Raw genomic sequence first — 16543 nt, forward strand, 5'->3', positions numbered from 1 at the left:
TGCTCGTGTCTCTGTTGGATTCCAGGAATAACGCTATACAAATGCCGCTAAAATGCCAGGAGTGAGTGGAGCTTTACACTCGGAAATTTGTTTGTGAATAGAGGAATGTGGATGCGCTTTCGATGCGACATTTTTGTGGGCATTTTGTTCGGATAAATTCTAGTGTAAATCTCTTAAATGTTTTAATAGTTCGTTGCTTTGATATCAGATTTATATATTTTATTAAAAAAAATCGTTTGGACAGAAGGGCATGATGGTCTCATCATATATGTTAGATTATTATATATAAATTTAAATATGAATATTAATTTTAGTAAAACATAAAATTGTTTATTCATTGCATATAGGACACTTAAATAATAATAAAAAAAAATGTCATTTTAGCTAATGAATAATTATTTAAACTGCAAGTACTAAGTATAGGGTAATTTCCAGTACCTACTCGTTTTTTTTATAACTGACACGGCAAAGTAACCCTTCTGAACCTAATGGTAACCAAAGTGAAGACCAGATAGGGTGTCGACTGGTGACAGATCATTCCTATGCCAGTTAATTAAGGCTGTTTAATGTGGTAGCGTTATATTTAATAATATAATAATATCAGCCCTGTATTGTATACTCGCCCACTGCTGAGCACGGGCCTCCTCTACTACTAAGAGGGATTAGGCCTTAGTCCACCACGCTGGCCTAGTGCGGATTGGTAGACTTCACACACCTTCGAAATTCCTATAGAGAACTTCTCAGATGTGCAGGTTTCCTCACGATGTTTTCCTTCACCATTAAAGCGAACGATAAATTAACAAAGAATACACACATGATTTTTAGAAAAGTCAGAGGTGTGTGCCCTTAGGATTTGAACCTGCGGACATTCGTCTCGGCAGTCCGTTCCACACCCAACTAGGCTATCGCCGCTTAATGTGGTAGCGGTAATTTATGGATTTTTTTATACATGCACAGCAAAATGACCCCACTGCAATTTGTTGTAAGTGACGTGGGATCCAATAGAATGTCGACTGACGAGAGATGTTTACCCCTTGGCAGTCGACATAATTATGCCGGCCTGTTCGAACCGGTTATACACAGGCTGATACCGAAAAGTAACACACTTACGTGGGCCATCATAGTGAGTTTCAACACCTTGAGTACGGTGGTCGTTATCCGGGCGGATATAAAATGTATCCTGCCACCAGCAACAAAAAAAAAAAACTGTGCCAATCGTATTTCCGCATGCCAAATACAAAATAGTCTTTAATCGCTTATAAATCCAAAACCACAAACAGTCCATAAAGGAAGCACCACCCCTGTAAGTGCAACTATCCCTCATCATTTGCCTATATTCTTGTCTTCAAATATTTATAAATATAATGTGTAGTTATACTTTCGATTGCCTGGCGGGGTGAAGTAGAGTTAATTGGGTTTTTCTGCTCAGTATCATTCTAGAGTCTGGAATATTTGCCCGGATTGGCTATACACTAGCCACATTACATCATGGGACGGATAATGTTATGCGAAAGGGTACACCCCTAGCGTCTGTAGGGGTAAAGGCATGTTTATAATTTTACTTTCAAACTCATTTTGACGGCAAGCAAATTATCGTATGTATACTGTTGTCGCTGAGATAAAATTTATTATTTACATTGTTGTACGTTTAGATTAGTTATCGGTGTTTTTGTTACGTAAACTGGTCGACGTGTGTTTTGTATGTGAAATTTGCGAGCGCATGTAGATAGTGTTTAAAAACATTTTGGTCGAAAAGTACTTCTGATTTGTCCATTTTTGTGCGGGAGTAACCTCCGAAGGTAAGATTGACATCAAAATACCGGTAGTGAAAACTAGGTCCAATGATTTCTACGATTTGGAAAAGTGTGTTGTATCGACTCTGTGTAGGAGAGTGTTAAGGGTAGGAAAAAAGAAAACTACGTTGTATATACAGCGCACTGTCCAGTTGAAATATAAATGGCATAAGAATAGCCTAACAGACAGTTTTAGTTCATATTTTGGGGCTCAATGGCCTATTAAGTCATCAGCGATTTTACCAATGAAAATCAATATTGTATTCTTCGCAAAATATATATTTGTTTAGTAGAAAACCTTAGGTTCGAAGTTATACATTGTATTACTTAAATTAATTATGGATTATTTTAGGGATACAAATTCTTGGAGAGCTCAGAAAGGGGAAAATTATAATTAATATATGCGAAAGTAGAAAAAAAGGCATAAATTAGTATTAAATCAAACTTTTTTGTGCAACCCATTTTGGCGACATTTTGGGGCATCGATATATATGTACTACGTACTAGATTTGGCGTCCCGAACATTCACTGTGTTCAACTAATTTGAACTGCAATCCATTCAAACTGATTTTAGTATGGTCAATATTAACAGCTTGTGGATGTGTACGGAGTGGCGCTCGTGATATAAGAACTCGAATCTAAGTGTAAACCTGGATTTGAAGAAAAAATATTAGTCAAATAATTAAAATTATTTGTTGTTCAAGTGCATAAATAGGTTATAACAGTGACGTTTTGGTTGCCATTTCAGTTCAGATTTTGAATAAATAGTTTATATGGACGTTCGTGTCTATAGAATATACGCCAATGTTTTGGCGTTAATATCAAAACTCATGCCCGTTACGAAACGAAGTTAAATCATCCGTCTTCTAAACAAGTCTACGTTATTCATAGTTCAACATTATTTGTTACTTAGCGCTTGCCTAGAACTCATTTTCAATCAACTCTCTATAGTATAAAATGCAACAATAACATTTCAAAGATTTTTTTTATTTTTTCACGTTCCAAGTTTAAATTTATTGCTTCGGCGTAGTTGTATTGCGGCTAATGCCGGGTCGGACAATTTTATTTAATTTTTCTTTCCCGTATCAGTTCGGTGTCTGGAATGCCCGATATAGCGACAGGCTCCTCCACTATTGCAATATAGGACAGAATATAAAAAGTTGGTGCACAAGTTGCCTCTGCTTACCCATTGGTGGGTAAAACGCGTGTAGGTACATATTACTTTGGTTGGATTAATTTTTATCTGGCGTGAAGGACCTTCGAAAGTAAGCCAAGCGCCGAGTCAAGTCATTGATGCCACTTGATCGACTGATTCATAATTACATCATCCATTGACTCAGTAAATACTAAGAAGCGGCATTGGCAGAGGACTGCGTGACAACTTGAAATTACATTTACCTAATTTCAATTGACGTCCAGCAGTTTAAAGTAAGTCTAATAATGTTTGTTAGTTGGCTGGCCACTTATTTGATATATATTATACTTTTTAATTTTTATAGTCTATAGTGTTAAATTTTTAGAGGGCATTTTATAGATAGGCAGTGATAAAACCAGTGCACCCAAGTTTGACCAAAACTTATCCAATAGCTTAATTAAGCCGTATCTGTCTCAAATTTCCATCTCGTACCTTTGCGAAGTAACTATGTTCTTATAACTCGTAATTGTCAATCCACAATATCCGCCCGCAAGCGAAATCAGCCTAATCACTTATGAAGAGCTCACTGCTTGTTAGCCCGCGCTAGTAAAAAATTGAGACTCGTTTACTTAAAGCCGATAATGGTCTAGATTTATTAGATTCAAACTGTTGATGCGACCAACACCGTCACTTTTCCTTTGCATAAATAAAATAGAACGAAACGCTGAGAAAAACTAGGTCATGACGTTTATTGCGACACTCAGCAACGTAAAATCCGATTGATAATATTACTAAAAGCTCCGGGGAGGGAGCTTCACACTACTACGCAAAGCTTTCGCTCAAACGTCACTGCAAAGCACTTTTAAGTCTTTTATAGATTTTAGAGATACATTTTTCAAAACATTTTCCACGTTTTGAAGGTGTACATTTGAAAGAATTTTTAGAGTTGTAAAGCCGTTGAAAAGAGGTTCAACGTTCGTAAAGGTATTTTGTAAAATGAAACGGAAAATATTGTTGTGGTTGAATAACTGCTCAGAGGGATATAAATACAGAATACAGATAGATACTATCCCGCTTTATTTTATACCACACATTTATAAAATTCACAGCAAAAATATACAAGAGTTTAATTATCATCAAGACTATTTAAGCTTCATTCTATACCCATATGAGGGTAGATAGAAGGGCGCCACGGACTCCCATGAATTGCGGAGTTTAGTTCCAAGAAACAACGAACCCATCGCGTTTTCGGGCATAAATTCTGAGCAACTCATATATAAAAAAGTCATATAAGTTCTGTTAACAACACCTTTCATATTCTGTAAAAAATTACATCTATTACAGTATAAAATATTGAGATTGGACATAACACACAGGTCCACTGTCTGCACTCTTCACGATGAGCGAATTTTAATCCCTCAATGCATAGTACCAACCTCAATATATCAACCCGGGGGGATAGACTGGACGCAACCCGTTGTAATCCGATTATCATACTTTATTTTAATATCGAGGAATCGAACCAGCTCGGCTATCAAGACGGGGCGGAAAGCCATTGCGCCTTATAGCGCCTTTTATATCCCCCTATGGGAATAAAACCGATCGTCCACCGCCAACTAAACTAAGTTAGTTTAGCTTAGCTCGCATATTTTTTTATACATGTGGCATGGTTGCGGTGGACAAACGGCTTTAGTAACGCAGTTATTCCCCACATGCTTGGGGCATGCGGTATTTATATTATAAGAACTCTGAGGTCTCGGGTTGAATCCCGGGTCGGGCACTGTGATATAACTGCTCCACGTCAGCTTGGAGTCTGCAATTTGTGTCAGTTTTGCCGGTCTTACGGCCCAATGTCACTTGGGTGTGTATTATCATTCGGTCGAGCATTGAACTGAGGACCTAACGCAGTGTACACCCTACACCATGCCGACCAAAATCCGTGGTGGCCCTCTTCGGCGCTTACACCCGGCCCCGGGGTATGTTGTACTAATATAGCGGCGAAACCGGTATTTATTGAGTCTAGAATTTTTGAATCACTAATTGTTAATTAATTAAAACTTATAACAAAGATAACGACTCTACTTTGAAACTATTATCTTATAATTCTAAACTTATTAGGTACGTTTCATTTACTTTGAAAACTAAATTTGTCTTTATAAATTACGTGTTTTGTAGGTTCGTATTAAAAAGAAGTAGATATAAGTTATGTTATTTAATTCAAAATTATTTATCATTACGTACCAGTATAATAATATATACAAATTGCAGCGCCTGAGAAATAGTAGCAACGATATCATGGACATGATTGCTGAGCGGTTTGACTGTCATTTCTAAAACTATTGGATGGACTTAGTTTCAGGAAATAATATACTTTTTAAATTTAACAATTCAATTTAATTTAATTTTCAATACTTTTAGCGGATACTGAAAATATATGATAAATAATAATATAACAGTTAATAAAAATTAAGGCGGAATCAAAACGGGATTAAAATTTTTACAGGGGATGAAATTTAAATTGAAATAACTTATAGAAAAATATCGAAGTGTCCTTAAAATGGATTTATTTGAAAGACAATATTAAGGCATTTATGTTTTAGTATGATCTTGCGAATGTGGTCATCGCTGCTAGCGCATACATGACGTAATCTGGAGATCCAATATTACCACTCCGCTGTATGACACGTTAGACAATTTTGATAAAATATATCAATAAACAGAATTTTTGAATTTAGTGTACAAGCCACAACATCTATTGTAGCTTCAACATTACATCCAGAAAATAGATTTGTTTTGTACCCTACTAGATCGATAGAATCGTTTCTGCAGTGTAAATAATTTTACGTACAGAAAAACGATAAAATTCATTTCGAAAACATAAATAAAGAATTATTAAAGAGTGTGTTAAAACAGGATTGTATTTATGTCACCAAATCAACGCAAGCCGCGGCGACCACGGGCTTAAAATCTTCATAAATGGCATAAAATTAACTTTAAAATAAAGTCAATTTAATACATATTAATATATTTCTGATTATTTATTACCTAAAAACGCCGTTTACATATTATATTTATTTACACAGATCACGGCATTTTACTGCATTAGATTATATCTTCCAGTTATTCTTCCAAGAGGTCTTGAGCACAGCTTAGGAATAAGTTTGATAATCCTTGTACTCAAAACCAAAGTTTAGTATATCCAGTTAGCCGTATCCTACTTGTTCCTGTGCCTTGTTTGGTACAAAGCACCTGGAAATTCAAGGAGGCGTCGAACTAAGACTTAACAACAAACAAACAACACCTAACTTATTCTACACAATGTCTAACTTGGAGAATATTGTTATGTTACAGCAGAAGTGGCACTGTGGCACTCAAAAAACTCTTTTAATAAAATAAACTAGTGATTTAGGTGCATATAAGAAAGTGATAAATACATTTATTTAATGTGCAAGAAATAAAAGGTTTTTTTTATTTTTTATTATTTATTTACAGCAAAAGTAGCTCAATAAACTAAATATTTCAAAACACTTGTGCATATTAGCTTCAATCGAAATATTATTTTTCCTTCATTTATAATAAAACAAACTCCGTAAAGTTTATTATCGTATAGATAAAACTATTGTTGATACGGACGTAAAATTTTAACGCGATTATTTATGCGGCTGACTGTACTAACAAGCTATCCCCCTTATTCGTAGATGTTATTTATCTAAATACGGAGCACTGCTGTGATAACAAGTCTGTTTCTCTGTGCCGACTGCATGGCAGCCTTCGCAGTACGTAGATTACGTAGATAGGGCCGTTGTGATTGGCTAATATTGAGATACAACTTGAAACTAGTTGGGTGTCAGATAAACAAAGCTGAACAAACAGCAAGCTGACAGATAAACAAAGCTGAGAAACAGACATGTTATCACAGCAATACTCCGTCCTTAGATATATAACGTCTATGAATAAGGGGGTAAATACATAACACATTTGAAAAAAAAGCCGACACAAAAAAAGAAACAAGACCAAAAAATAATGTCCTTTAAAAATTATATTATAAGTACCAAGTAATATTTTAATCCCAACGTCGCGTCGTCGCATCGGGAGACCGCTAATGTTGTATTTTCTACTTTAGGTTCGGACAATCGACGCGATGACGTTTGGGTCAAAATATTGTGTGTGAGTGAGTATGTGCGCATATGTGCGTATCATGTTATTATAGCAGTTTCAGATTCAGTAAGGGATATGAGATTATTTCGGACTATCCGTGAGTTCGGATCGTTTCGGATACATTTTCAAGATATTATAAAATCTAATTATAATTTCTTCCATCAATGACAAATAATATTGCAAGGCATGAGTACTGCTAGTGGGTCGGCTCGGCCAGGCAAAAGCAAAAACCTGACTCATTTAGACTTCGCCCGTATTTAAATTATTCAAAACGTTTATATCGGATTCGGTAACGAAACACAAAACAACTTCCCTGTTCAAATAAGCTGAAATAAAAATCACCGCGGATATCAATCATTAGTTAAATAAAATTAGCAATACGCACTTTGCTGGGTAGATATATAGCTTAGTATCATTTAGAACTTTGTATTTCTGTCTACCGTTATAACTCTATTCAACGGATTACGTTTATTAGTGCGTGCGTAATACAAACATATTCATAATCCTCTACAGTTATGTCAGGATTATAGACATTAGTATTAATAAGCTATTCAATTAAATAGTATACTGAATTGTACCCAACATTAACCAGATATAGTGATTTTACAAAGTGAACGCTGTTTCGCTCATACTAATGTGAACATGAGCGGTTGAGAATAAACACACGATCATTTTCGCACCAACTTAACGATGCGTATCTTCATACCAGAGGTTAGTCAAGTCCAGGCATTTGATGGTTAAACACTAGAAAATACTTATAACAGTTCGAAGTAGTGTTGTTTAACTATGATATCTTATTCTATGCGGCAATTAGGTAGGTAGTAGGTTAGCTAGGTTAGGGCTTTTATTGTCCTCACCAGTGAGGATCGCGACGCGTTTCTCCCTTATTGCTTATTTAAAATTATTTATATACATCATATTATTTCTTCTTTCCTGCTAGCCCGAGCTGGCTTCTTTGTTTACTATATTTTTCATTTATTTTATTATCAATATAAATTGTCTTTGTTTATATAAGCTAATTTAATTAAGTAATAATTAAATATTCTCATGTACCTTGACTTATCATAAGTGCAACTATGTGCGCCTACGTGATGAATAAAGCATTTTATCTTTATTAGGATGTAGTAGTAAAGTTGATGGGAACTAAATATACTACTAAATATTACCAAATATTATATACCAATATGTATATTCTACCAAATATTCAACTTAGAACGTTGCATCAAAATATCTCTTTAGTCAGATAGCCTATACATTTGTTACGGTCCTAACAGCTTGTTCCAAATCCGTAACCGATCTGTCGGTTGGACATGGATTCCCGTCCAATACGAACAAATCAGTCGATAACTGTTGCAGAGATGAAAATGTATTTTATTTCCCGAAATTTACCTTCACAGCGCTAACCCACAAACGTATTTGACGTACTACGTTCTGCGAATTGACGTACCTTTACGTGGAATCGTTATCCATACAGTGTGGGTTTATCTTTTTTCATTCGTTGTAAGAGTTAAAAATATTTTTTGCACGTTTTTTATCGTATCGAAATTGTTTTATGTTAACAGAAGATTGCTTCGAATGCTTTAGATATTTTAAACACTTCTTAAATTGATTTAAGTCTGTTACTGATTTGCATTACCTTTTAATTAGATGCAATAAATTTACGACGACCAAATACAGATGTCAGTCTATCAAATATGCTTCCACATAAATGGCATACAAATGATATCCACTGATTTAGCTCCACGTTAACTAAGGAATGAATATGCTTGAGCAATGTAGAAGGGGCCTTATGCCTGTTAGATCTTATTATGGTAAATCCTGGTCTTCAGCTTATCACTTCACGTAAAGATTACCCTATTTCTTAGTATTGATAAGTCTGATAATGCATTATCTGCACTAATCTCAGTCGGGTAAAGTGTGAATTCCTATGAAAGATAATTTCCGGAACTACTGATTTCATTCTAAATATTCTTTGCTAATGAGAATCTATTATCTTTGATATTAATTTCTTCGCGAAAGTGCTAGAAGACAAAATTAAGAGCTAAAGTTAGTTGACAATGGAGTAATGATGATGGGATGTATGTGAGTGAAACCAATAAATGCTGGATAAACACTGACTTTATTAATATGATTACAAGGCTTATATAGTACATACATTAGGAAATAGAAAAGTAGTATAATAAGAGGTGCAAACACACTACAATAAATGTGCATCGTGTAGTCCAGGCAGCAGCGGTTTTGCATTAGGTTCAAATCGAATTAAATTTATACTTTAGAAAATTTATATTATAATTTCTGCGAAGTTACCCTTGGTGCGATAAAATATTGTAGAGAAGGCTCCGTGCTCGGCGGAATCCTACCGCTTTAATGCATTAGAAATATAATAAAATGTAGACGTTGCGATTTAATATCGTCGGTGAGAATTTAATATGTGGCATAAATCCACTTTACAGGATAGCTAAATAACATGCATTTCACAACATTTTCATTCATTTTAGTGAACATTCCTATATGTAAAATGATTTAAATAAAGTTGTGAAGTTTCCCATTTTTTGTCATTTACTACAAAACATATTTGACTCCGCAGCTATCTCATTTTAAGGGATATCAAAATGTTAAATATGCGCATCGATACAGAATAAATTTCAAGTTGATTTGTATAAAGAACGTACTTACGCCATAATGAACCTTACATTTGAAACTTTGGCTATCGATATATATTTTTCGATTTAACTGCTTCGATAATACTGTAACTTTAAAATGACTCCCGTCAATTTATCTACAAAAGGATTATGCCTAGTTTGCACCAGTATCTCATAAAGAAAATAGTTTTGTTGTCACCATATATTATTATCACATCAATTGTATAAATAAATAGCACAAAACCGATTCAACATCTCCACTATACGTCTCGAGTCTAAGATTTTTTTCTATAGCACAACATTACATAATCTTTAACATATGTATATAACATAATCCTAAAAGATTATAGATTAGTAGTCTTCACCTTCATATTTAAAAAGAAATTTTAACTTAATTTATTTTGTAAAATGAAATAGGTTACATATTAGAGCTCAGGTAGACTTATAGACACGAAATTGTAATCCAAAACACAAACGCGGCACAATGTGTAATGGGGCCGACAGTTTACCCTTATTCTAGGATGAGCTAAATGGTCCGGATGATGGCTGACGTATTGATTTCATACGAGATCAATAGAGAATTTCAGCCAAATACAGCGCCTCGGCGCTCAAACGAACGTGAAACATGATGCTGATGTTCAACTCCAACGCGAATTTCAATTATGTATTTCGATTGACACGCTCTTTGTGTCAGCTGTTTTTGATCGCAGTGCAACGTGACTATTCATAGATTGGCTGGTTCTGAATGGTTAATTACAAACGTTTGATATTTTGTGAATGATGTGCTTTCCTGAAGATGTCTATACAATAGCAAAATAGTCCAGAACTTCACATAGCATTCTATTACTGTGACGTGAGATAAAATTTAAATCATTTTGACAGAATTCATGTAAGCAGACAGACTGGCATTTATATATATACATAAATATTACATTCGTTTATTGAGTTCCGCTAAAGTTTATAACTAAAAATAAATTCTAAACGTTTGTTCTACCTTCAACCTATTTTGATAGCGATATCCATATTTAAACGCAATATGTCGAAATACCGGCCAATACTCCAGACAAACTGCATGGAAATAGAACCAATTAATTGAAAATGCCAAGGGATTTTCATATTATATAAGCGGTCGGCTAGGCGAATATGATGGACCAATTTAGCTGTCTCTGTTTGGCCTATGGAATATTTATCACAATTGATCGGGGGTAACATCAAAGCAGGCATCCCAAACTGTTTGTAGAAGTAAGGCTATCGATATTAATAAAAGTTTTATAATGTAAAGTATTATTTTTATGATTCACTTCAACATTTACAGTTTAGAATAAAGGGAAGTAAAATGCAAATAGTTGTAACCTTTTTTACTGTCTAAAAAGGTTACATTTTGTCAAATCGGAGGTTGTTGATTAACTAAATGTTTTGTTTAAGGCTTATAATCAAGTATATAGTGGACATCATACTTTGAGTTTTAATGTGGTCACTATAAATAGTTTTTGTCGATTCATGCTTCGGAAGGGGCTAGGGTTTTATTGAAAAAATATTTTGAAATCGTGAAGTGAGTGAACACTATGGTGATGATAAGGTCGTAAAATTAAGACCAAGCTTCTTAAATAAAAAGTAAAAATAAAGTGTACAAGTTAGATTAGGTTAGTCCCTCTCTAACCTATCTCTTTTTCCACTTTGTATTTTGTTGTTACCCTGTGGTGTACGAGCGCTGTTGAAGGGCTCTCTTAATGTTATGAAGCTAGCATTTAACATAACGGGGAAACATGTTAAGGGCTGTAGGTATGTTACATCGTATGATATTGTTTAAAATTCAAAGGCAGTCCTAGCACATTAAGTGAACTTGTCCAGTATTTTAGTATTAAAATTTTATCACAAAAATATTTTTTATTTAGCTTTAATTTAGTACAAAACACTTATAAATATAAATAACTTATAAAATAAATAAATGAATAAAAACACATAAATATTAAACATCCATAAAATAACCTCTAGGGTTCTAACAGATAGTTAAACATTTATATTTTATGAATATATATACAAGGGCTAAAAATGCTTTTTGTTTTTAATGGAAACAATTACTTCCTAATAAATCACTGGGTATTGTGTTTTTAAATTACTAAAATTATTATTTATCACTTTACCAACTATAATGATACACGTGTATGAAAAAAAAACAGCACACTATTTTCGAAATAAAAAAAGTAAAAGTGAAAAACGTAGTACACGCCTAACCACATAAAAAGAGTCATTAGCATCAAATAGTTTGCCTGAAACTCTACTTAGAATACATTAATGTACTAGAATTGTAATACAAATTATATTTTCTCTCTCTATATAGATTCATTTTATAAATTGTTTATTTTTATCGGAGAAACAGAGCGAACGACAGTCAGAAATATCAGTTACAAAAAAAACATGACTCAAAGTTGTTATTTATATTAAAATATAAATGACGAAATATACCTTGAAAACTCAAATCATATGAATCTTTTTCGAATTTTGGTTCAATTTTCTCAAAGCCAGCGTTTGGGAAGGCCCTCTTATTAACTAAAATATATTTATATTTTATTCGCGCTCAGCAAAGTGACTCCACTAAAGCTGACGATAAGTGGAGTAACGTCCAGATAGAGTGTTGACTGTCGACTAATGAGAGATGATTACCCTTTGCTAATCGACACAATTTTGCCGGCATGTTTGAGCTGAATATACACATGCTGGTCCTGGAACGCGACACATTTTCGTGGGACAATGTGTACGGTGGTCAATATCGAGACAGATATAAATATTACTTACCACGAACAAACATGATTTTATTTTGATCGATATTGCTGTTGATTTATTATAATTTATTTGTGGTAAAATGTTAATTATTATTTATTGTACACAATGCCGCTTTTGCGGTGAATTTTAGAGTGACAGCCGCGCATATTACGACAATTCATTCGGTCACAGTGGAATTACGAATATTTGTTTAAGTCATTATAAGGGTATCACTTATTTATATGTATAACTAGCGACAAATTTACATATTAGTATGTAATATTTTATTAAGTACTAGCGACCCGCCCCGGCTTCGCACGGGTGCAATATTTCTCCACTATTTAATGGATGTTATTATACATATAAACCTTCCTCTTGAATCACTTTATCTATTAGAAAAAACCGCATCAAAATCCGTTGCGTAGTTTTAAATATTTAAGCATACATAAATAGGGACAGAGAAAGCGACTTTGTTTTATACTATGTAGTGAAGCGACAAATTTACCTATTAGTATGTAATATTTTATAAAATACTATGAGACTTAACATTTAACTTCTCAGTGCGACCACCGTATTGCATCTGTATGAGTACGTAATTCAAAGTTTGGGTGATATTGGTTAGAGGCAGTGGTGTTTACTATCAGACGAGCGACTAGCTCGTTCCGACTTCGATTTGCACAACAATACTATACTGCTTTTATTCCAATTTTATAATGTGCTAGTGCATCTCCGTATATCAGCATTGCCTGCGCCCTAGTTTTTAGTCATACGTTTCCCCCTCGGATACAATAAAACATACATAATCTCGTTTTCGATTGCACTTAAAAAAATTATAATTAGCCCAAAAATTTATCTTGGAAAATAGATATTAATTAAATCTGTATTATTGTTTTGAACTGGTTTATAAAGGCCTAATGACAATATTATGTATTCACTAGGTTCCGCTTGACGCGCTCGTGACGCTCAACATGTATCACGGGACCGTCGACAGCGACGATGAGGAAGTTGTGGCCCTGCGTACAAAAATATCAAAGGTACCATAACATAAGGCAACTCATCTAGTGCAATCATATCAAACAATAGCAGACGAGCGCAAAGCACTCCCTTGGTGTTCCTTGAAAAACGCTGTGACGAGTGATTTGCTTCTCTGATTATTTCTGAGCAAATATCTGTTTAAGTTCCCGGGAATCGATCAAGTAAACTGTTAAAGTTATGAAGTTATATCTATTGATTTATAAAATTACAGTTAATTACCAATTGATTTATAAATGCAGTGATTGGGAATTTATTTACGAGTGTAGTCCGCACTGAAAACGCTATATATAATGCAGTTTTTAAATTTGTCTGTACTGAAGTATATGGAGTACTAAAGAGGGACCAATTCTAAATATTATTTCATTAAAAAAAACATTGGCTCCAAAGAAAAATGTTTTATTATTACTTTCATATAACTCAAATCTGTAGGTAAAAGCTAGCGCAAGTTATCAAGAATTAAATTTGAGTCCGCAAATTTGCTGAACAAATTGAAACTTTAAACGCTTTTATACATTAACTTCAAACGAAATGTATTTGTTTTAATATAAAATAATGTAAAGCCTTCTTAGTTTATTTTAGTGAAAAAAAAACAATTGTTGGCGAAAATAGTTAAAAAGCGATTTGTAATTTTCAATTTTTTCAGCTACTTTTATGTCTGACTGGATACGCGGTTATCTCTACACAATCTAATGCATACATATATTTACTCTGTGTATAAATGAGTATAGAAATCCATTGCAAATATATCATCAGACAGACGCTAGAGTATAAGCTATCATATACTATTTTATCAACAATTAAAATCATCTTTATCTCTATTGACGTAGAGAATTGACAAAAATTGCTTATTATAACACTACTATTATTTATTTGTATGGAAAGATTTAAAATAGGAGTTATCGTACGCTGTCCCAAGCTAAGCAGGCCTATACTAACAGATAGGTCTACACCTATAAGGGTTAAAACTTATTGGTAGTTGTAATGTCCTTAGGAGCGTAAAGAGACACAGCGTATAGTTGATAGCACGGTTTATTTCCAATTGCCGTATTACAATGACATTCTTACAAACTACCGCCGAAAGTTACAATAATATTCCGCTTAGTGTTGCATACACTACAGTAGTTCTAATAGAAACAATATTGGAAGGTATCACAATATTTCCTTAATTTTTTGCTTCGTTGACATAAAATGCATATCCTGACATTGCTCGGTCTTCCATCGGTACTTGCACAGCTGTACCCCGTTTATTTGGCAGGTCATTGCACTAATCTAGTATTATATATGGAGTATTTATTATACCTTTGAGCGTGTTTCATGACTACAAAGCCTGGGGTTATGCAGCCGACGTATTGTTAACGAGGAGATGACGTCTGTTTTTATACGCTTTTAAAAAATATCATAAATACTGATTGTATTATTGTTTTTTATGTGTTTAAAGCGTCTCATCGACAAGTATAATACGCCATATTTCATATAAACATTTTGAGACATACGTTAGGACATATGTAAAGAAATTCTTGATAATGTTTTTACGATCAAAGTTTATGGAGATCATCATCATCATTTCAGCCGGGAATCGTCCACTGCTGGACATAGGCCTCCCCCATTATACCTCCTCCGCTATAGGGACCGATTATTGAGATGTACAAAAATATCTAAAAATCAAAATTTGCAGTAGGTAAACATCCATAGATGTATTGTTTATCTCTAGATTGAACCCCGGCAAACGTTTTATTGACTCACGACTGCGCCCGGGACCCGCGAGCGCCCCAAATTTTCCTTATCAGAAAGGGACAGTAGTACACGCCAAGTTTCAGAACTGAAAGTAGGCCATCGATTATTATTTTTGGCAAACCTGATCGTGGTTTAAACCGGTATTTTTTTTGTATGGTCCAAGTGGGTCACCATATGGTAAGTGACCAATGTGCCATCAGGCGGTTCTTCCAAAACTGAGAACTTAATTTGAACGAAGTAATAGTAGTGCATAATAGTTTAGCATAATTCGTTTTGTAACATCAACTGTAAAAGTAGGATTTAAGGTTGAGTTTCAATAGATTGAGTCTACACCACGTCCATCTGAACTAAATATTGACCCTTTTAGTTGATATTGAGTTCACGTGCTCAGGAATTAATGTTCGCTCATTATAATAAATCTTTTGCTGTAGATTCTTTAAACTTGTGGGTTATGAATGAATTGGAAATTCACATCATAAAATATCGTTCATTCTTAATTTTGCATCTCTAATATTATCAGAAATTCAATTTATATTACCGAGACTTAGAGTAGCTTTTTGAATACATAGATATAATCGTATCAGGCTAACATTAGCAGCCTCAGTGTGTCCATTGATGAACATAAGCCTTGATAAAAGTAAGAAAACTTATCAAACGATAAATACAATGTATTCTAAATAAGTGTGTAACTAATCAGTGACTAAGGCTAGTGAAGCAATGGCAGCCGGCACCAAAGAGAAGCAAGCCAAGTGACAGGACAGAAAAATAAATACTTCATACACATAAGAAATAAATACTTCATAAGTGCCAGTTTGTTCTTCCAAGTAGGCGCGATTTATTCATTTGCGTGCTTATTACCATCAGCCCTAAACAATTGAAGATAGGAATTATATGCATCATCGATATACGAGTATATGTACTACGTACAAATGCATTTAGTTTTCTATTAGTAGCTGATTTGACTAATATTATAAATGAGAAAGTTTATGAAAATGTTTTGACGTTTGGATATTTATTTATATTTGTAAGTAAACGCAGAAATTGATTTGAAAGAAATTTGGAACGCGGATAGAACATAATATCTTAACATAAGCCACTTTTTACCGTTTCCCATAGGATTATTTAATGAGATTCTTTAAACAGAAGAGGTCATGGATCTATATTTCATCAATTATTGCTTAAAGAAGCCCGTCTGAACATGGGCAATGAAAAGATAATTCTTGAGCGCGTTGATGTATTCGAGTCTTGAGTGATATTCAAAAAACGAATATTGCTAGCATTAA

At 34.0% G+C, this 16543-nt stretch overlaps 1 protein-coding gene across 2 annotated transcripts in view; it reads left to right on the forward strand.

Moving 5' to 3' along the window:
• Window positions 1-16543, forward strand: part of LOC115441442 (Krueppel-like factor luna) — a 147389-nt gene that overhangs the window by 14080 nt on the left and 116766 nt on the right. The window contains exon 2 of one of the 2 annotated variants that reach the window (XM_030166235.1): window positions 13430-13525. The exons of the other annotated variant lie outside the window; for it this stretch is intronic. Within the exon in view, the coding sequence (XP_030022095.1) occupies window positions 13430-13525 (96 nt within the window). The remainder of the gene's footprint in view (window positions 1-13429; window positions 13526-16543) is intronic. 2 annotated transcript variants of the gene reach the window in all.

Source organism: Manduca sexta, chromosome 27 (assembly GCF_014839805.1).
Source record: "Manduca sexta isolate Smith_Timp_Sample1 chromosome 27, JHU_Msex_v1.0, whole genome shotgun sequence".
Lineage (NCBI taxonomy): Eukaryota > Metazoa > Arthropoda > Insecta > Lepidoptera > Sphingidae > Manduca > Manduca sexta.